Raw genomic sequence first — 22,450 nt, forward strand, 5'->3', positions numbered from 1 at the left:
AAGCAGCCTAAGCAGCAAGGATGTTGCTAATAACTTCATGGAATTTATTAGCTGGCAAAAAATAATCTGCTAGCCTAACTGCCTACACATGTTTCTGAGAGTCACTAGAGGCCTGAAAATAAAAGGAGCCAACTTTTTTTAAAAAAAGCTCCCCTCTTTGTTTGCCTGGAAATTACTCTTTTCACCATAGGTGACTAAGAAAGCGTGTCTTGCTTAGAAGCCTGGGGGGGAGAAGGAATTGTCTATTTATTATTTGCTTTTCTCCACGAGGTGCGACTTGAAGTGACTTACAAAGTGATGCAAACTTTAAAAGCAGAGTAAAATTTTTTAAACCCCCAAAAACAAACACCAGTACATGGGGGCGGGGAACAATCACTAAAAAAAGAAAGTGAACATTGATAGAATTAAAACAATATCTACAGATGATCTATTAAAAACACAGATAATAAAAAATCCCCGATACAGCAAGGCACTAGTCAGTTACCAGAAGAAGGCATCACCTGCCAGTGTAAGGAGGCAGCAGAGAGGAAGCCAGTCAGGCTTCTCCAGGGATGGAGTTCCAAACTTGCCTGGGAGGAGCCACCACCAAGAAGGCCCTGTCTCATGTCCTTGCCAAGTGGGCCTGTAAAAAAGGCCTTCCCCGAAGATCACAGAGCCTGGGCAGGTTTGCATGAGGGAACAGCCTAGAGCCTTGTAGGGGTTTATGGGGCATAACCAGCACTTTTAACTGAGGCCCCGAAACAGATCGGTAGCCAGTGGAGGTGTTGCATCAAGGGAGTCGTCCGTTCTGTGTAACCAGGCGGCAAACTCTTTGCGCCGGTTGACGTTTCTGAGCACTGTTCGAGGGCAGCCCCACGCAGAGAGTGTTGCAGTAGTCCAAATGGGGTGTAACTCAGGCATGTGTCACTGGGGCCAAAATAGACATAGAATAGTAGGGGTGGGGACCTGCAGAGTCATCTAGTCCAACCCCTCCATGCAAGAATCTTCTCAATCTTCTCTCGGACTGTATCTTTTGCTTTTCTTTCTATAATACATACCAGCCTCCCACAATATTTCTTATTCTATCTGTTTTATTTCTTTTTCATCACTATTATAGATACATTCATTTTATTATCCTATTTGTCTCCCTGGGTTCCTTTGGGTGGAAAAGCTAGGATATAAATCTACTAAAGGAATAAAAAAAAAATAGAGATTTGTTACAGCACACTTCCAATGGTCTTGATGCAGCCTTCAGTCAATAGAATCATAGAGCTGGAAGGGACCCCCAGGGGTCATCTAGTCCAACCCCCTGCAATGCAGGAATCTCAGCTCAAGCTTTCTTGACAGGTGGCCATCCAACCTCTGCTTAAAAACCTCCAAGCCTCCCAAGGGAGTCTATTCCACTTTCAAATGGCTCTTTCTGTCAGAAAGTTTTCCCTCATGTTTAGTCAGAATCTTCTCTCTCGTAACTTGAAGCCATGGGTTCGAGTCCTACCCTCCAGAACAGGAGAAAACAAGCTTTCTCCATCTTCCATGTGACAGTACTTTTGAAGGTGGCTCTCCTATCTCCTCTCAGTCTCCTCTTTTCCAGGCTAAACATACCCAGCTCCTTCAACCGTTCCTCATCAGGCTTGGCTTCCAGACCCTTGATCATCTCAGTTGCCCTCCTCTGCACATGTTCCAGCTTGTCAACATCTTTCTTAAATTGTGGTGCCCAGAACTGGACACAGGACTCCCGGTAGGGCCTGACCAAGGCAGAATAGAGCGGTACCATGACTTCCCTTGATAGGGACACTATCAAGTCCTCCTTGTCATCTTTCCAGAAGAACGGTGGCGGCAAATCACATGTACAAAGCCTTGCTCCATTTAAATATATAAACATCCAGAATTTCTTGCAGCTGAAGTCAGTGGGGTTTTGCTCCCAGGGTGATGAAGACTGCAACCCTAAGATGCAGAAAGCAGGTGTGGTTTTGGTGCAGCTGGCAGCCTGACTCAGCGAAGCAGCAAATCAGAAGTTCAGCAAGACGTTGCACTCCTTACGCCCTGGAAACCGAAAGTTAAGAGTTGTGCTTTGAGGAAGAAAGACAGCCCTGCGCTCTGACTCCCCACCGGGGAGAGGAAACAGGGAGGAGGGTGTCTGACCATCAGCTTCCGCCTCTCAGTTCCTCCCCCAGAGCCAAAACTTTTCAAGGGGGCTTGCGAACCAAGTTTGCAAGGAAAATCCAGCCTTTTTGCAGCTCTGTGCCAGGTAGGTCAACCTACGTAGTTCTCGCCAAAGAGGAATTTTATTTGTTCTGCCAGGGGAGTTAAAAGATTCTGGCCTCTTTCCCAAGCCAGGCCCCACGACGAGACAGACGGGCGGAATGAGAGGCTGGTTCTCAGCAGCAGGACACCTGGGATGGATGCAAAAGGGCAGCACCTTTAATAGGACTGATGGCTGAATCCTAAAGAGTTGTTTTTTCTGCAATAGTGCTGAGGTTGAACTGAATCAGTCTGGCACCCTTGAGATTCCCGAGGCTTCAGCTGCCCCCAAGCCCAGTGCTGCTGCCTGGATCCAATCGGTGCCGAGTCCCAAATATGCCAGGTTAGCAAAGGTTGAGCTAGGTGTAGCAGCAACACAGCATAAGGCCATTTCAGATGCTCCTATTTGAAATCAGGCCTTTTATGCAGACTCCATGAGGACTGGAAACTTATTGTGTTTTTAGCAAATTGCTGCAGTTAAGCAGCAAAGCCTGCAAATGATCCTTCCCCTGGGAATCTGACAAACCCCTGCCTGTCAGTTTAGCGGAGGGTTGCCAATCTGGGCACATTTGGAAATGTTGGGTCCGGCACGAACATCGGCCGAGCTGCATGCGGCGAGAGGGAAGGAGAGAGCGATGCCATAACCGAGCCTTGAGGGCTGCCAGCGTATGAGTCACCTTTAAGGTGAGATCACAAGGCAGCAGACGTCTCAAACGTGGCAAGTTCTCAATCCCACGCTAAAAAAAGGTTTTTTTGTGGTGGGGGAGGCATGACTCTGCTTGAGATCTTGAAGAGGTCTGCCGGTCAGAGCCCTGACCCAGCCACTGTGATCCACGCGACTGTCACCTCCAGACTGGATTATTGTAACTCGCTCTACGTGGGGCTGCCCTTGAGACTGACCCAGAAACTCCAGCGGGTGCAGAATGCCGCAGCGAGACTCCTTATGGGGTCCTCGCTGCGGGATCACATTCATCCAGTGCTTTACCAGCTGCACTGGCTCCCGGTGGAGTACAGGATCAGGTTTAAGGTGCTGGTTTTAACCTTCAAAGCCCTATAGGACCCTTGTACCTATGGGACCGCCTCTCCTGGTATGTCCCATGGAGGACCTTACGGTCTTCAAACAAAAACATATTGGAGGTCCCAGGCCACAGAGAGGTCAGGCTGGCCTCAACCAGAGCCAGGGCTTTTTCGGCTGTGGCCCCGATCTGGTGGAACGCTCTGTCCCAAGAGACCAGGGCCCTGCGGGACTTGACATCTTTCCGCAGGGCCTGCAAGACGGAGCTGTTCCACCAGGCCTTTGGTCAGGGCGCAGCCTGATTCCCTCCTTTGGCAATCTTCACGGAGCTCTAGCCCAATGGTGGCCAGGGGCTTGAATTTAATTAATTTTATAATGAATGATTTTAGAATGTTGTATTATTTTATTGTTGTTAGCTGCCCTGAGCCCGGCTTCGGAAGGGGATGGTGGGGTATAAATAATAATAATAATAATAAAAGGACCAGTGGTCTGACTTGGTCTGAAAACAGCTTCATGCATTTGGATTGGGCGAGGGGCTATAGATCAGTGGTGGTGTCTGTGTGTTGCCTGTTTTTTGGGAGGGGGTGGGGGAACCCACCCCCTGCCTCCTCCAGCATTTCCAGCTAAATCTTGTAAAAATAATAATAATCAAAGTTTATATATGCCCCTCACTTGAATACCCTGTTTCCTGCCGGCACCCATAACAGTGACCAGTTCTGGATGCTGTTAGATTAACTTAAAGATATTTGAAACAGAGTCGGTCAAACAATATTCAGAAAGCCGGTTCTTAGAATTGCCTTGAAATCCATCCACAAAGAGTGTTATTTATGTTTTAATCTTCCCAGTTGATCAAAATCCGGAGGGCTACATTAATTTAATTTCCCCCTTTTTTAAATGAATTCATATATTATAATTTATTTATTAATTTCCTTCTAAGCCTTCTCAAGGCCATTTGAAAGATAAGATAATAAAAAAGCAGTTAAAAGCGCGAGAACAAGAAGCACATATAAAACAAGGCCAATTCTCGGTTGGTTCGTAAGGACCAAAGGTTTGGGAGCCGCTGATTAATTGTTTTCTAAGCAATTAATCCAGGACGCAGGTGGCGCTGTGGGTCAAACCACAGAGCCTAGGGCTTGCCGATCAGAAGGTTGGCGGCTTGAATCCCCGTGACGGGGTGAGCTCCCGTTGTTCGGTCCTTGCTCCTGCCAACCTAGCAGTTCGAAAGCACGTCAAAGTGCAAGTAGATAAATAGATACCACTCCGGTGGGAAGGTAAACGATGTTTCCGTGTGCTGCTCTGGTTCGCCAGAAGCGGCTTAGTCATGCTGGCCACATGACCCGGAAGCTGTACGCCGACTCCCTCGGCCAATAAAGCGAGATGAGCGCCGCAACCCCAGAGTCGGCCATGACTGGACATAATGGTCAGGGGTCCCTTTACCTTTTAAGCAATTAATCCAGGGCATAAATGAGGCTTGCCAAGACCCAGAGATATTCCCAATATTTCCTCCACCTTTTACGTTGCAGGTTTGCACAGAAGACAAAACACCAAACCAAAAAAACCCAGAGGGTAAAGATGGCAGGCTGATGACATCTGCTCTTCCTCGAAAATTTCGGTGAAGATCTGAGTAAAAATCTCACTGGGAAAAGGCTGATGGCCTGCCGGCATGGTGGAGAACCTCCCTCTGCAGCCAAGCTTTCACCCCTCCAGGCCCCAAGATGGTCTTCCAACTGGGGCGTTGGCCTCTCCAGACCACTCGCCAAGGCGGCAGAGGGCAGTACAGCATCTCTGAGCATGGAGGGCATCTTCAGGGTCTTAGCCGCGATCCCGGGAGACAGGCTGGTCCAGTACAAACACAAGCTGAGCTGCAGGCGGCAAGGCGGGAAGAGTTGCAGGCTCCTTCAGGCCATGATCCTCTTGACCCTGGGCAGAGAGACGGAGGCCAGACTGAGCCTGGAAGCGTTGGAGAATTGCGCTGCGGTGGCAGACATCTACAAGAGCCACCAGCGGAGCGCTGCAGCAAGCAGGGCTGATCCAGCCCCTTCAAACCAGGATGCAGGAGTGGCGCTGGCTGTGGCCCAGATCTATTCGTTATTAGTAGAGGAAAAGCTCTGTGGGCCCCTGGCCAGAGATGAGGCGTACCGTATCGCCATCAAGGCTTTCCTTGAGAGTGATGTCCCAAGGTCTGCTTTTGAGAGCCTCTTGAGCGAAGCGGAGCGTAAGTGTGGGCTGGATTTTGTGCCTGCGGTGGCAAGCAACAGCTCCAGCGCTCCGAGATGCGATGTGGGGAAGCCTTCCTCCAGAGCAGCAAAGAGCTCGCCCATGCCAGTTTTGAGTTCCTGGGCTCCCTCCGAAATCCAGCCTCTGTGCTCCACGGGCAGCCCGGCCTCGCTGCTCAGCCACCTGGAGATCAGCCAGTCTCCAACGCTGCCGTTCCTCACCCATTCCGTTCAGCATGGCGTCCCCAAGCCCAGCAAGCTGTGCGGAAGTGGCCCCAACTCCCTGTTGCAGCCTGGAAAAGCGGGAGCCACTGTCGAGTTTCCAGCCAGTTCTTGCTCTGGGGGACCAGCGGAGCCCGTCGTGAAAGGCCAAGAGAAAACCAGGCAAACCAGCGATCCTGGAGGCAACCATTCTTGCTTGTCGGTTCAGCCTCCCCCTAAAATTACGCAGCCGCTGGAAGATGGAGAAAACAGGGAACCCCAAAGTCTGGTGGCCTCGGAACCGCAGAGTTGTGCAGGATGTCCACTCCAGAACTCACAAGCGCCACCCACACCTCTGCCTGGTTTAGCTTCTTCTGCACCGTTTGTTCCAAGAACCGTGGAAGATTCTTCTTCCCTGAAGCCAAGCTTGGAGACTGGGTCTTCTTCAAGCTCTGGTCCTCCTCCTCCTCATTCATCAGAACCTCCCTCGACAGATCTGCCGGCTGAGGAGCAACCCTTCTTCACTTTTGTTGTGGTCCATGCCCCCGAAGACGAGACAGTTGCCTGCCGGGTGAGGGAGCGGCTGGAGGCCCTGGGTGTTGCCGACGGGGCAACGGTCAGCGAGGACTTCCTGGTCCCTGGGCACTGCCAGCTCAGCTGCTTCCAGGATGCCCTGGATAACTCGGCCTTCACCCTCCTCCTCCTGACGGAAAACTTCAAGAGCCGCTTCTGCGCCTTCCAGGCAAACGTGGCCTTGATGGACTCCTTCCAGCGCTTCTGCAAAACCAACTCGGTGGTGCCCTTCATTGCCAAAGAGAGCCCCATGAAGAGGCGAGAGATGCCTTTTCTGCTTGCGGCGATCGTGCCGCTGGATGAGACCTCACCTGTCTTCGCCAGGCGGGTCAAGAAAACGTTCTCCCCAGCGGTGATCCGGGAGAAGAGGGCCCTGTGGAATATCTCAAGGCAGATCCGGAACCAGGAGCGCTTGCAGGAACAGCAGAGTGATTACAGGCAAGCCCTTCAGTATTTGTCTGCCCTCCGGGTCAGCTCGCAAGCTCCGATGCCCTCGCAGAGGGGCTTTCTGGGGCTGCAAACCCCACTTGACCAGCCATTTTTCTACTCTGAAATGCTTCAACCTCAGCTGGGGCCTGATCAACTCTCCCATCCATATGTCTTCTCACGGGGTTCCCCAGCGCTCATGTCTGGGGCACCTCCGTCGCACCTCATAATCCAGAATGCCCAAATGGTCCAGATAGGAGACTACAACCAAATGCAGGTGGAGAAGGCAGGTTCGGCGGCAGAAGAGGAAGAAGGTGGTTTGGACGGGAGAGAGAGACCTGGAGGCTGAAGCTCAAAGTGCCTCCATCCCTTTGTGACGTTGTGATCAATGGCACTGCCACATTTAGAAACTCCTAAAATGGGCGTCAGAAGATCTGGAGAGGCAGCAGGAAAAGGGAGCCCTCCTGGAACGAGTTGGTTTGGTTTAACGAAGTTTGTCAGATCGCATCGGAAATGTCTGAACAACACCCAGAAGCAGTTCGAGTAACTCTCAGGGGAAGCGAATGAGAATCAAGTTCGTTTTGGAGCAGAACTCAGAACAATTTCTCTCCGGTTGCCTGATTTGAGTTGACTTGCATGCTGCTTCTCGACAATGAAATTTATTTCATAAATTATACATCAGAATGCTAATACAGTCGTACCTCAGAAGTCAAACGCCTTGCAACTTGAACGTTTTGGCTCCCGAACGCTGCAGACCTGGGAGTGAGTGTTCCAGTTTGCGAACGTTCTTTGGAACCTGGACGTCCGACGCAGGTTCCGCGGGTTCCGACTGGCTACAGGAGCTTCCAATCTGAAGCTGCGCCTTGGTTTCTGAACGTTTTGGAAGTCGAATGGACTTCCGGAACAGATTTCGTTCGATTTCCAAGGTACGAATGTCTATGAAATACAGAGCACAATTTAACAAACACAGAATGAATTCAACGTTACCAAAAACAAGAAAACAAAACATGCAGCAGTCTAGGTTTAAGTACATATAAGCAAATCATATTGAGAGTTAACTGACAATCAAGAATGGGTATAGTTCATCTCTAAGTTTATTCTCTTACCTGTGCTTTTGGTCTCTTTAGGACTTCAACCTTAAAGACCATAATAGTTGGGGGAAAATAAATTAAACTGTTCACATTCCACTCTGTCTTTATTCGTTCTGCTGCTTTCTTCTTAGGACACTTTTGGCCTAATCAATTTGTTCCCTAGCTTCTATTTGGACGCGATTTTAACCCGGAATTTTCCTGCCCATTTCCCCTGTTTTCCACGATTTGCTGATTCAGACCGCCCTGCCTCTCTGGAAGCTGCTCCACACAAAAACACTCCCATCGAAAACAAAAAACGGACAAAGGTTTCATCCACGTAAAGCTGACAGAAGAGCTTTTAAAAAAGTAAATTTTATTAGTATTTTCCACACAACAACAACAAAACAAACAAAAAAATACACAAAACACAAAAACAAGCATTTTAAAAAACAAATCCAAATCTTAAAAATTAATAATATAAACACTAAAAAGGAAAACAAACATTGACTTCCACCAATCCCACAGCGCCTCTTTTACCTCTCATTGTATCTTCCTGTTTTCCTTATCATCTCTGATATAAATCCCTCTTTCATATCCTTTCACTTCACACGGTTATTCCAGACTCAGCCAGATTTCTGTCCTCGAACCTTGGCTTTTAAGGTATTCATTTAGGCACTCCCATTCCTTTTTCACGTCACTTTTGGCTTTTGTCTTATTATATCTGTCAATTTGTCTAAATCTAAATATTCTGAAAGCTTACATAGCCACTCTCCCCTGGTGGGTAACTGATTCCCTTTCCAGTACTTAGCCACCAGGATTCTTGCTGCAGACATCACGTATAAGAAAAAAAAGTTTTGTCTTTTGGAATGTCATTTAAAATTTCTAAAAGGAATGCCTCTGGCCTTTTACTATATGATATTCTTAGCATTTTCTTTATTTCTTTGTGGATCATGTGCCAAAATTTCCCAATTTCGGGGCATGTCCACCACATTTGGTAGAAGGTTCTTTTTTGTTTCTTACAACTCCAGCATTTATTATTATATGTTTTATTCATTTTTGCCAGCCTTTCTGGTGCCAGGGGCCACCTATGATGCATTTTCATATAGTTCTCTCTTACTAGGTAACATGCTGTGAAATTTATATTTTTTTGTCCACAGTCTTTCCCATTCATTATATTCAATTGAGTGGCCCAGATCTTGTTCCCATTTTTTAAATAGCGCCACCTTTTCCCTCCTTTTCTATTTTCCCATTTTGTAACAATCTATATATTTTTGAGAGAGTCTGTTGGTTGTTGTATAAGATTTCCTTTTCCCATACCGAGATTTTTTTATCAAACCCCTTAAGTTCATTATCCTTCTCAAATATTGTTTTTAATTGGAAATATTCTAACCAATTCACCCCCCTCTCTTAATTCTTCAAACTTCTTCACTGTCGGGCAATCCTTTATCTCTTCTACGAGTTCCCTATACGTTAGCCAACTGTCTTTCATATTATTTCTATGCATGGCTGATGACTCTATAGGCAATAGCTACCAGGGAGTTTTGGCTGTTACTATGGTTTTATTTCTTTCCCAAACTTTGAATAGGGCCTTTCTCACCAAATGATTAGTGAAACCTCTATGTGCTTTTATTTTATCGTGACCCAGGTAGCCATGCCACCCAAAAACTTTGTCCCAGCCCTCCAGGTCTAGGATTTCTGTAGCTGTCAGTAACATCCAATCTTTCAGCCACGTCATGCATGTGACCTCAAAATACAGCTTGAGGTCTGGGACCACGAACCCGCCCTTTTCTTTGGGCTCCATCAATACTTTGAACCTTACTCTTGGCTTCTTACCCTGCCAAATAAAATTAGAAAGATCCCTTTGCCAGCCTTTAAAACATTTTGTCCCAATAATTATTGGGATCGTCTGGAAAAGAAAGAGCATTTTTGGGAGAACTGACATTTTTATCAAGGATATCCTACCCCATAAAAACAAGTTCAGTTTATTCCATTTATTTAAATATCCTTTGATTTCCTTCCACTATTTCACATAATTATCCTTGTACAAATTGGTATTTCTATTTGTAATCCAGAACCCCAAATACTTAGCTTTTGTGGTGATTTTAAGGCCTGTTACCCTTTCCAATTCTTCCTGTTCCTTTACCCCCATATTTTTCATTAATAATTTAGATTTTTCTTTATTTAACTTGAAGCCCGATACTCCTCCGTACTCAGTCAATTTCTTTAGGGCTTCTTGTATACTTCCTTCTGGGTTTTCTGGAGTAATAATTACATCGTCCGCAAATGCTTTAACTTTATATTGACTAGACTAATCCCCTTAATTTTTGGGTCCTTTCTTATCACTCTAAGGAGTGTTTCCAGCGTCACAATAAAACAAAAGTGGGGATAGAGGACAGCCTTGTCTGCTGCCTCTTTCAATTTGGAATTCTTCAGTTATTTCGCTGTTAATTATTAACTTAGCTTTCTGGTTTTCATAAATCTCTTTAATACCATTCAAAATTTTGTTCCCAAGTTTCACACTTTCCACAGTGTGAACCAGAAAGTTCCAGGCCACACTGTCGAAGGCCTTCTCCGCGTCCACCAGTGACAATGCCACCTTCTTACTAGGTTCCATATCAATAAATTCTAGAAAATCAATCACTACTCTTGTATTATTTTTTTTATCTGTCTTCTTGGTAAAAAGCCATTCTGATCCTTACCTATTATTCTGTTCAAGCATTTTTTCAATCTATTTGCTAACACACCTGCGAAGATTTTCTAATCAATATTCAATAATGAAATTGGCCTGTAATTCTTTATAATATTTGGGTCCGTTCCTTGTTTTGGTAGTAAGGCTTCATTCCAAGAGTCGGGGACAAAAGAGCTTTTAAAGCGGAGCAGATACACTTTGCGGAAACTCTGAGGACAGGGAAACTCAGGATTTAGCAGGGTGAAAGTTTGGGACAGCAGCTGTTTGCAGCGAACATTGTATAGACGAAGGGGTAATTAAAATATGTGTGTTAGATTAAAGCAATGGGTGCTACCACGACCTAGGGTGGGTGGGATGACTCAGGGGGCGCTAATAGGTGAGGGGGGAGCTGGGGGCGCTGGAGGTGCAAATGAATATCGGACTTCAAAAAGCTGGTATCACTGGACCGAGTTCACGAGTCTCTCTGAATTAATTAAACTCAATAGTTTCAACTGGATTTTGACTGAATGTGTAATTAATTGTTGCTGTTTTGAATTTTATCGTGCTGTTATCTCCCTTAGCTGGTCGTGCAAACCACTGGTTTTAGTGTGGTAGGGAGCACTGGGGGACCCAGGAGGGAGTGAGTGGCCTGGGAAAAACATTTTGGAACCACTAGATTAAAGGATCCATATTAAAATGAGGTGTGAATGGGCCTTAAGTCTGCTTAAGAAGGTTTCATAGGTTAAGGCCAGTGTTTCCCAACCTTGGGCCTCCAGATGTTTTTGGCCTACAACTCCCATCATCCCTAGCTAGCAAGACCAGTGGTCAGGGATGATGGGAATTGTAGTTCAAAAACAGCTGGAGGCCCAAGGTTGGGAAACACTGGGTTAAGCCAGTGGTTTTCAGGTGTGTCGTTTCACCCTGAGATGACTTGAATGATGGTCAGGGGTGCAACATTGGCCTCTGTCCCTCTTTCCTTCTCTCCCTCCTCTGATGCCCTCTTGCGTCTCTGCCTCCCAAAGTCTTGCACGGCTGTTTCTCGCAGCAGCTCCCCAGTGAGCAACTGGACCACCAAAATGCTCCACCAGCTCAAGTTCCCAAACAGTCTTCTGAGGTGTATAATGCATTGCAATAATCTAACTTGTATAGAGCCCGGGGAGGCGGGTGGCGCTGTGGGTTAAACCACAGGGCCTAGGACTTGCCGATCAGAAGGTCGGAGGTTCGAATCCCCGACACGGGGTGAGCTCCTGTTGCTCAGTCCCAGTTCCTGCCAACCTAGCAGTTCGAAAGCAGAAAGTGCAAGTAGATAAATAGGTACCGCTCTGGCGGGAAGGTAAACGGCGTTTCCGTTCGCTGCTCTGGTTTGCCAGAAGCGGCTTAGACATGCTGGCCACATGACCCAGAAGCTGTACGCTGGCTCCCTCGGCCAATAAAGCGAGATGAGCGCTGCAACCCCAGAGTCGGCCACGACTGGACCTAATGGTCAGGGGTCCCTTTACCTTTTTATAGAGCCCAGAGGAGCGAGAGGCCAGCCAACCAGCAGAGTCTCAGAGGGGTACTTGCCTGGAAGCAGAGACCATAAGTAAAGTCAGGTCCAGTCCTAAGGTTGGACGTATGGCGGACAGTCCAGGGGTCTAACCGAAAAGCAGCAAAGGTCGGACCAGGAACGACAAAACGTTTCCAGCAACTGACAGGGGGCTGGAAGCCCTGCTTAAGAAGGCTGGAGCCAGCTGGTTCTCCTCTGAGTTCTGGAAGGCTGATCAGCAGCAGGTGGGGTCAGTAAACCTCCTGCTCTCTTCAGGCTGCTATTCAGCAGGTAAAGCTGATTCCTGGCCCATGCGCCAGGAAGTTGCTCCATCCCCTTAATGGTTTGGCTTGCCACTTATTGAAGTTTTATTTGCAAATCTACCATTCCTTTACAAAGGGGGGCGGGGATGAAATGCCTGTCGCACCACTGCTGTGAACAGAGTTCACGAGCCAGAGTTGCCAGTTCTGTTTTGTTCCTGACAGGAAAGTGGGGGGGTGAGGGTGGGTAATACATTTGTATTAAGGCTTGCTAGGGTCAGTGGGCTCCATGATCACGGCAGATGGTGACAGCAGCCACGAAATTAAAAGACGCCTGCTTCTTGGGAGAAAAGCAATGACAAACCTAGACAGCATCTTAAAAAGCAGAGACATCACCTTGCCAACAAAGGTCCATATAGTTAAACTATGGTTTTCTCAGTAGTGATGTACGGAAGTGAGAGCTGGACCATAAAGAAGGCTGATCGCCGAAGAATTGATGCTTTTGAATTCTGGTGCTGGAGGAGACTCTTGAGAGTCCCATGGACTGCAAGAAGATTAAATGTATCCATTCTGAAGGAAATCAGCCCTGAGTGCTCACTGGAAGAACAGATCCTGAAGCTGAGGCTCCAGTACTTTGGCCACCTCATGAGAAGAGAAGACTCCCTGGAAAAGACCCTGATGTTGGGAAAGATGGAGGGCAGAAAGAGAAGGGGACGACAGAGGACGAGATGGTTGGACAGTGTTCTCGAAGCTACCAGCATGAGTTTGACCCAACTGCGGGAGGCAGTGGAAGACTGAAGTGCCTGGCGTGCTCTGATCCAGGGGGTCACGAAGAGGCGGACACGACTAAACAACCACCACAACAAAGGGCCAGTGGTGTAGCGTGGGTTGTCAGTGCACAGGGCTGTGTGGAAGGAGGGAAATGGATGGAGCATGCATGTGCATTCAACTCCCTTGAGTGTTTCAGGAGTTTGCAGCCACATAGGTTAGAATGAGTTGTTCTGTTGTCTGGAGAGGCCATTTCCTGGTTCACACGGAGCAGCTGTTTTCAGTGGAGCCCAGCGATGGAAGAACACAGTCCCTGTACACACACACACACACACCCAAAAGGCTATGCCACTGGCTAGGACCTGGAGTACTGTGTCCAGTTCTGGGCACCACAGTTCAGGAAGGACACTGACAAACTGGAACGTGTCCAGAGGAGGGCAACCAAAATGGTCAAAGGCCTGGAAACGATGCCTTATGAGGGACGGCTAAGGGAGCTGGGCATGTTTAGCCTGGAGAAGAGGAGGTTAAGGGGTGATATGATAGCCATGTTCAAATATATAAAAGGATGTCACATAGAGGAGGGAGAAAGGTTGTTTTCTGCTGCTCCAGAGAAGCGGACACGGAGCAATGGTTCCAAACTACAAGAAAGAAGATTCCACCTAAACATTAAGAAGAACTTCCTGACAGTAAGAGCTGTTTGACAGTGGAATTTGCTGCCAAGGAGTGTGGTGGAGTCTCCTTCTTTGGAGGTCTTTAAGCAGAGGCTTGACAACCATATGTCAGGAGTGCTCTGATGGTGTTTCCTGCTTGGCAGGGGGTTGGACTCGATGGCCCTTGTGGTCTCTTCCAACTCTATGATTCTATGATTCTTGGTTCAGGTGAGGTTTGAATCCGACACAAGCTGTTCTTCATTAATTCATCCTTGCGAATAAGGCCACGAAAGTTTCTAGCTCGCTCACTCAACTTGATCAGAATCCTAGGGCACTCCCCTGCATTGAACAGAGTGTCACCTATGGTGACTATACAGGTAGGCATGCAAGCCAGCTCTTGTTATGCAGGAATGAAGGACCAGTGTTCTTGCAAAGCCCTCGCCTAGGGGAAATCACCCCTGGCTGGAATAGAGCTTGCTAAGTTTCTTGTTTCACATGCAACCCTCTCAGCTGCTCAGCTCCAAATCTGGACCAACCTGACGGCAGCTTTTATTTTTAACCTGCTGGATCCCAACAAAGGCCAAAGCAATAGGCTGGCACTCAAGGTTTCGCACACTTGAGGTTTCAGAAGCCTAGCTGCTTAATAACAGCAGCAGCAGCAGAACCTTCGGTACCTAAATCTAGGTGCGGAAATTAAGCAAGCTAAGCAGGTGTGGTGCTTTTAGGTGGGGGAAAGGCAAGCCAGATTCAGTGCTGGCCATATATTCTTAGGCTCAGGAATCCTTGGGGACTGGGCCTGTGCCACTGTGTGGAGTTCTGGGCACCTGCCCTCAAAAAGGAGATGGAAAAGCGTTGGAAAAGGGTGACCAAACTGATTGAGGGGTGTGTGCGAAGTGACTCCCCTATGGGAATAAAGTTTTGTTGCTTGGGGCTTTTTAGTTTAGAGAGAAGGTGAGAAAGAGGAGACAAGGAAGGCATCTACGAAATGTATGCATGGAGTTGAGAGAGGGAAATCCTTTGTGGCGGCTGCACACTGGGTCAACGTCTTAATCGAGCGGTCCATTATTTGTTATTGATTTAACCACCTTTGTTTTCCAAGGATCTCAAGGTGGTTTCACATGGTTCCCCCCTGCCCAGTTCCCCAAGGTCTTGTTCCTGGCCCGCTGTTCCACGCCCCATGAGCATGTAAGTGAAATTAAGGTTGCCCACCAGGTAAAAACTTTCTAAATGCATCTTTCTACAACGGGCATGCATGCCAGGCCCAGGGTCCGAATATACCTCCCCAAACCTCTCTACCTGGCACCCAGGACTCTGCATAGACCCCACCCTTCACTGGTCTTGCTTTCCACTGCCCCCACCCCCTTGAGTCTTTCTGACCAGCCAGATTGCGCCCCTGAACTCTGCTGAATGCCTCCTTCTTTCCTGGATGGAAGACAGAGAAGGCTTGGGTGGGTGCAGAGGCTAGACTACTGAGAAATGTTAAAATCTACAACCGTTGCTCCCCCCCCCCCTTTTGCTCCTGCCACCGCCCACCAATGGAATGGGCCCGGCCAGCCCTTTGGGGCTGAAATATTAAGCAATAGATGTCTTGGCCATCTAAACAAGGTTTCGGCTGGAGCTCCAAGCAGATATACTGTATTTTTCTCTCTATAAGACGCACCAGACCTAAGATGCACCTAGTTTTTGGAGGAGGAAAACAAGAAAAAAAATATTCTGAATCCCAGAAGCCAGAACAGCAAGAGGGATCGCTGCGCAGTGAAAGCTTCTGGCATCTGGGATAGCTGCGCAGCCTGCATTCGCTCCATAAGATGCACACACATTTCCCCTTACTTTTTAGGAGGGGAAAAGTGAGTCTTATAGAGCAAAAAAATACGGTACCTGAATCCTAACCTGGAATCAAGTGTACAAAATTCCCCAGGCACGTTCTAAGACTGACGCAGGTCCAACTGCGACCACGTGGAGATCTTTCTGGATCTAAGGTGGGCGACTGGGATCTCCATCTGGTTGGGCCCTCCAGCCCTCTTAGGTCAGCAGAACAGCTTATTGATTGCAATTAGCTCCCACCTTTTTCTCCAAGGAGTCCATGGTTCGCCCCTGCTCCTCAGTTAATCCCTACAACAACTGGGGGTTGAATCTGGGCCCCCCCTGTTTGCAAGGGAGATGCTCCACCACTGAACTACGGCCAGAATATCCCCAAATACCAGCTGCTGCTGGGGAGCTATTGCCAGAAGCCTCTCTAGCTGACAACAAGACTTTAATGGCCTGACGCTGCACACCGATTCCCCCATCCATAAATAAACCTGTTCCCCTGTGAGAAAATGGGGAGCTCCCCTTCTGCAGAATAAATGTCATCCCTCAAGCAACCCCTACCAACCAACCAACCAACCAGATCCCAACAGACATAAGAACAAGAAAGTCAGAGGAATTTGGGGTTTGTTTGTTTTTTAGCAGCAGGATTTTCGTTTCCTTCTTTTCCTTTTTATTTTTTTAAAGTGTCATTTCATTCACTTCAACATAGGAGTTGCCACCAGCTGACGAGTTTAACACACTCCGCTTCTTGAGTATTCTGCTCAATGCGTTGCTAAACGAACACTTTTCTTTGCAGCAAGAAAACAGCAGCAGCAGCAGCAGCGGTACCCTGAAACCATCTTTCTTTACCCCTCGAAACTGTCATTTGCTTTTTTAACAAAGCGGGAGGCGTGGGGGGGGGGGGGGGGAGGACAGTCGAAGTGATTCCTCCTCTGAGGAAAAACTTTCTGAGGTTGCTATGGTTCAGCTGAGCCATTCAGTCTGAAGCAGGGAAAGGACGTGGTCAGCGGTCCCGAGGGGTGTTGTGAAGAGCGAGAGAGCCTTGAGGGGTGGGCAGCTGGCGGCGGGGGGGAATCACACCTTCCTCTACCCCCCCCCCAACCTCAGCTGCTGTTTTCTACCCTTGCTCTCCTGCCCACACCAAGAGAGCCTTTTGAAACCAAACTTGGAACCCACAACTTGGTGGTCAACACACAACACTCCATCAACTTTTGCCATACACCCCCCCCAAACAAAAATCCCAAACAAAAATGTAAGGAGATGGATTCAGACAAAGCCCTCATGCTAACAGAGGCGTACATTGATTTGTTGGGAAATGGCACCTTGCAGATCTAGTGGGACTGGGGGCAGCAGTGGCCCGGTGAGGCCACGAAAGAGTCCGTGGACCAGCGTCCAAAACACCTCAATTTTCCAGAAGACATTGGCTTGGGAGAGGGACCCACATGCATTGCGTCCTCTGGGACGAACCATGTGGAATTGTAAAGTTGGAAGCGATCATGAGGGTCACCCTAATCCAGGGGTCCCCAAACTAAGGCCTGTGGGCTGAATAAGGCTCGAGGGACTCGTTTATCCAGCCCCCCGCCGCCCGCTCTTACCGGCGCTGCACGGCTGTCCACTTCCAGGTCGGAGGAGCACCGTAAGTAGCTTGTGCACATGCGCAAGCGTTATTTGAGCATGCACGTTATTTGTGCATGCGCAAGCGTTTTTCCAGTGCACATCTGGGTTAGAGGAGGCCCATGCCCATGCCCACAAGCTATTTCCGGTGCTCCTCCAACCCAGAAGTGCACTGGAAATAGCAAGTGCGCATGCGTATGCGCACACGCTCCCATGCCCTATGTGCGATTGGCACTGGAGACACTGGCCCGAGGCGCAGTAAGTTTGCTGACCCCTGCCCTAATCCCACCCCCTGCCATGTGGGAATCTTCTGCCCGAGGTGGGGCGTGAACCTGCGACCCTGAGATTAAAGGCTTCATGCTCTACTGACTGAGCTATAGATCAGGAGCCATCTTGCCAGTTCACTGAATTCCCAACCCTGTAAAGTCAGGGCAGGGGGCGGGAGGAGGATGAAATTGTTGTCTGAATCCGCCCTCCGAAAGCCACGCCAGGGAGGGTCTCTTGAACCCTTCCAGATGTTGACCCTCTGAAGGGCTATTGGGGGGGGGAAACACCTCTGGACTAACAAGTAGCAATCGCCTTCCAATGCTCTCCTCCCAATCTGCATTCTGCGCAAGCTCTGTCCCGGTCAGGGCTGTGTGAGATGGTCAGTGGGCGATTTCTTGTGACTGGCTGACAAAAGATGGCAGCCGAGAACCACGCTCCGGTGCCTGCCTTCCGGCCAGGAGATGATACCACTGCTCCAAACATCTCTGCAAACAGCGCTGGCAACTGTGAACAGCTATGCTCCCTCTGCAACAAGTACACCTTTCAGCCGCATGATCTGCCGTGCTGTTGGGTTGATGCGATGCAACCAAATGGGAAGCAGCTCAACATGCCTTTCCCCCAGACTCAACGTGCTTTAGGTACCCTTTGAATTCCAAATAAAGCCCTGAGCCCTGCTTCCTTCTTCAAAGACCTGAGACTCCTGACTCCCACCAAGCCCTGGGCCAGCTTGTCTGGGATAACAGGGTTTGGGAATCCATTTTCAGGGAGGACAGAGCAAGTTTCTTTTCTCCGGCTCCGGAGGGTAGGACCTGAACCAACGGATTCAAATTGCAAGGAAGGAGATTCTGATTGGACGCCAGGAAGAACCCCACAGGTGGTGGACTCTCCCTTCCTTGGAGGCTTTTGAACAAAGGTTTGATGACAGGTGATCTCACCTGTCAGTTGAGATTCCTGCACTGCAGGGAGTCGGGACTAGACTCTCAGGGTCCCTTCTGACTCTACAACTCTCTTGATTCCTGGACTGAAGAACAGTTCAATTAACACGACCTCAAAAGTCTGCTGATTACAGATCCCGTCTTTCAGAGAGGGAGCAACTGTGAATGAAGTGTACAGCCATCTAGAATGGCAGAATTGGAGAGTTGGAAAGAGACCACCAAGATCATCTAGCCCAACCCCACGCAATGCAGGGGTTGTCCCTTATTAGACACCTCTCGCAATGCAACTGGAAGAGGTGGTGCAAGCGCAGAAACCCACTAAGGCTGCTTGACACCCCCCCCCCACTTTTAAGACCTGCCAGAGACGCAGCAAAACCAGCCGGTGGAGAAAGGGGCCGTCAGCCGCAGTCCGGGACAAAACCTGCCTACTAGGTCTGTGGGCCTGTGCACAGCATTTTATTTGCAAGAACGACAAGGGCCACCGTCTCTCCCCCTGCCCTGATGCCACCAAAATACCTTTAAAGGAGCACATCTGACCCCTTTCTGCAGCTGTGCAAAGGAAGAAGGGTCTGTAGGCGCAGGACCTATTAGAAGAAGCAGATCCTAGCCACCCAGCATTCTGGAAGACGTTCCCCTCTTAAAAAGCAAAACACAACAACCCCTATCTGCGCTCTGAAAAGAATGGGGCTGTCTTAACGCAAAGGATCATCTTTAACACACTCGAAAAAGAAGCCTGATAATGGTTTTTCTGCCTCTGGTCTTTCCGTAGGGAGGAAGGCGGGTGACCGTTGGTTTGATCCTAAAGGCAACTTCAGAGTTTGGGGTTTTTCCACCCCCCCCCTCAACTGCCTGAACCAGTGATAGCGCCAGCTTGATCTTTAAAAAAGAAGAAGAGAGAAAACCAGCAAAACACAGCACAACACCACAACCAGCCTCTCAATACAGCAGCAAAATCTCAGCAATGCAATATGGGACACCGGAAAATGAAGTAAAATCAAACGCAGAACACAACCAAACCTCACCATACCGGGTTGGGTCAGCTGCGCGAAGCGTAACAAAGCTAACTTTCAACATTACCCGCAGTGTTTGGCTGAAACTTTCACACACACCCCCTCCGGCACAGGCTGTCACTTGAAAAAAGGGTAGAGCAGGTTTTGTTTTTTTTAAGACTTGACCGCAGGCTGGCCTAAAACCCCTCGCTTGCTTTCAAGGGAGGGAGATGAGGAAGGGCAATGCAAACCAGCTGCTCTTAAAGCTTGTAAGGCAGGCTGGGCTTCAGAAAGCAAGAGGTCAAAAATAGGATTTGCATGTGTGTGTGTGTGTGTGTGTGTGTGTGTGTGTGTGCTTTGAAGAGGGAAAAAAATTAGTTGGCAATGGAGGGCAGCAGCAATTCTGACCTGACCATGGGGCTTGAACCCTGTGTGAGCTGGGAAGTGCCCGTCACTCAGGGGATCCTGGTGGGCTCCCTTTCCTTTCAGGGGGCAGGGCGACGAGCAGCTGGTTTTGGCCACCCTTATTCTGCCCTCAACCCCCCTAGAGCCACACTAGGTCAAAGAGCGGGGGCTAGATCCAGCCACCTGCTGTTGCTCAGGGGTGCAGCCACACCAACGTGGCACGGCGAGAGCAGCTCTCTGTTTCCACAGGTTCCCTTTCTCGCTCGAGTCCCGGAGCGAGAGAGGGGAGGTTGACCCGGCCCAGTGTGCAAATGGAAGCATTTTAGAATCCAAACCCCAGCGGAGGCGGGCCGAGTCCCAGCCCCAGCCCCTGCGGGAGGGGGCTCGCGATGCCGCCCACCCCCTCCTCAGTGGAGCTCGATGAAGGCCTCCAGCTCTTCGGGGATGAATCCTTTGTAGGGGATCTTGTGCTTGTCGAGGGCGCGGGCGGCAAGGCACTGCAACGTGATGTAGTTGAAGGGTTGCATCATGGCTTTGGTGAGCAGCTTTTCGTCCAGGAGCTCGTAGGCCGTCTGCTTGAAGGCGTTGGTGGCGTCCATGTGCGCCCCGGCCTCTATGAGGGCGCTCATGATGAGCGGGCAGTTGTTGCGCGCGGCCACGTGCAGAGGGGTGTTGTTGTCGTAGTCGCGCCCGTCGGGGTCGGCCCCGCACTCCAGAAGGAGGTTGACCACGTGGAGGGAGGGGAACTTCCCCACTGGGTAGCGGCCGACGGAGGTGGTGTCCTTGTCGACCGCCATGTGCAGCGGCGTGAAGCCGTTCTTGCCCCGCGGGTTGCACTTCAGGAGGCGGTAGATGGTCTGCCGCTTCTGGTGCTCCTGTTCCGGGGCGCACTCCACCTTCTCCAGAAGGAAGACCAAGTGCAGGATGATGGCCAGGGCTTTGGTGAACTGGGCGCAGTCCGCCACGGGGTCCTTGCGGTGCAGGAGCGCCCGCTCCACCTCGCGCACCCCTTTGCTCAGCACGCCCATGAGGTCGGGGAAGCCCAGCTGCGTGGCCAAGGTGCCCTTTGAGCGGTCCTGTAGCACGTAGGAGAACAGCTCGGCGAAGGAGAGGAAGCTGCTGGCCGTCATGGGGCTCAGCGGCTCTAGGTTGCCCTGTTGCATCTCCAGCGCATACTTCCACAAGTTGATGCAGCGCTCGAAGTTCCCCGAGTCGGCGTAGACGGCCCCCCGGTAGCGGATGTAGTAGGAGGTGTCTGGGTGCGAGGGGCCGAGGACGCGCTCGCGGATCAAAAGGGCCTGCATCCGCATTTCGTCCGGGTCGATCACCAACGTCTCCAGCTCCTCCGCCGTGCTCACCTCCCGCGAATAGTCATAGGCCAGCACCAACTGGCGAGGCTCCGGTTTGGCCAGGTACTGCCCGCCCTGGTGGCGCAGGCTCATGGCCCTCCGCCAGTGCTTGTACGCCCCCAGCAGGTCACGCTTCTTGTCCACAAAGGTGGCTCCCAGGAGCTCCAGTGCTTCCACAGCTGCCTCCCGCGTGCAGTAAACTTGGGGACGGCCGTCGCCGGCAGCAGAACACCCATCACCGTCTTTGGCCTGGCTGCCGTCGTGCTCCCCTACGGCCTCCTCCTCCTCCTCCAACGCTCCCTCTATAAAGTATTCGACAATGTTGGTGTGGCCAGTCACGCTGGCGGCCAGCAGCGGGGTCATGCCGTACCCATCCTTCTCCATCCTCGCCCCGGAGGCCAGCAGGAGGCGCAGGATCTCCAGGCTCCCGGACTCGGCGCAGTCGTGCAGGGCCGTATTCCCCTTGACGCTGCGGCGGTTGACGTCCGCCCCCCTCTGCAGGAGGTAGCGGGCGATCTCCGTGTGGCCCTTGTAGCACGAGATCATCAGGCAGGTGTGGCCGTGGCGGTTGGCCACCTCCAGGTCGGCCCCCCTCTCGCCCACCAGGTAGCGCACGATCTCCAGGTGCCCATCGAAGCAGGCCGCCCGCAGTGGCGTCGAGTTGGTGAGCGTGGTCTGGTTGACGTTGGCCCCCCGCTCCAGCAGGCTGCGAGCCACATCCAGGTGGCCGGCGGCCGACGCGGCCCAAAGCGGAGGGGCTCCCTCGATGGTCTCGCCGTCAAAGCTGACCGAGCCACCCGCCTCCACCCGGGCACCACAGTGGTCCAGGAGGTACTCCACCACCTCGCGGTGGCCGTGGCGCGAGGCGATCAACAGCGGCGTGCCCCCGGACCCTTCGCCACCGCCGGGGCCGGCCGTCAGCTCCTCCAGCTCCTCTCGGCTCCGGGTTCCCAGCAGCTTCTGCAGCAGCTTCAGCTTGCCTTCGCGGGCGGCGTTGTAGACGGCCAAGCGGAGGTCCATGGCTCTGGCCAGGGGGGCTGCCCACTCCCCATGAGCTGGCAGGGGGCTCTGCTTGCGCAGCCCCACAGCACCTTTTCCAATAGGTGAGGGGGCTCAGGCCATGGGGGGCTTTCCTTCCTCTGGGTGCCCCTGGGCAGCAAGGCTTGGGGGGTGGGGTGGTAACCTAGCAACCAAGCCTTCCTCCCCAGCGCCTCTCTCCTCCCTCCACAGCTGCAACCTTCAGTCTATTCCTGCCCCCGCCGCCATCTTAAGTGTATTCAGGGGGATAGAGGGGTGGGAGGGAGGGAGGGAGGGAGGGGGGAAGGAAAACACCACCCCAAAATGGCCGGCCGCAGAAATGCATGCCGGTAGTCGTAGTCCCGCGCTCCGGGCCCGCACTATGGCTTTCCAGGAGGCGCGCCTGCGCAGGAAGACTACGATCCCCAGGCGGCTTGAGAGGCAGGATGTGGCCGGCCGCCGCGCGGTGGCTC

General features: G+C 50.8%; 2 protein-coding genes across 4 annotated transcripts; one reads left to right on the forward strand and one right to left on the reverse strand.

Moving 5' to 3' along the window:
* Nucleotides 1-61: 61 nt before the first annotated feature.
* Nucleotides 62-10,906, forward strand: TICAM1 (TIR domain containing adaptor molecule 1). 3 transcript variants are annotated; one of them, XR_014559715.1, is made up of 3 exons: nt 62-2,227; nt 4,759-7,726; nt 7,779-10,906. XR_014559715.1 is itself a non-coding variant. In XM_083720391.1 (2 exons), exon 2 carries the CDS (start codon nt 4,886-4,888, stop codon nt 6,998-7,000), a length of 2,115 nt encoding a protein of 704 aa, XP_083576517.1. In that variant the 5' UTR covers nt 62-2,227; nt 4,759-4,885; the 3' UTR covers nt 7,001-10,906. The 3 variants fall into 3 exon arrangements, 2 of the variants coding, with proteins under 2 accessions (XP_083576517.1, XP_083576518.1); XM_083720391.1 differs by having other exon boundaries at nt 4,759-10,906; XM_083720392.1 differs by lacking the exon at nt 62-2,227 and adding an exon at nt 2,238-2,904 and having other exon boundaries at nt 4,759-10,906.
* A 5,118-nt stretch (nt 10,907-16,024) lies between these two features.
* FEM1A (fem-1 homolog A) lies at nt 16,025-22,248 on the reverse strand. Its single transcript, XM_083720121.1, has one exon. It carries the CDS (start codon nt 21,978-21,980, stop codon nt 20,019-20,021), a length of 1,962 nt encoding a protein of 653 aa, XP_083576247.1. The 5' UTR covers nt 21,981-22,248; the 3' UTR covers nt 16,025-20,018.
* Between the last annotated feature and the right edge of the window lie 202 nt (nt 22,249-22,450).

The sequence above is a fragment of the Podarcis gaigeae genome (genome assembly GCF_964106915.1).
Source record: "Podarcis gaigeae genome assembly, chromosome: 18".
In the NCBI taxonomy this organism is placed as follows: domain Eukaryota; kingdom Metazoa; phylum Chordata; class Lepidosauria; order Squamata; family Lacertidae; genus Podarcis; species Podarcis gaigeae.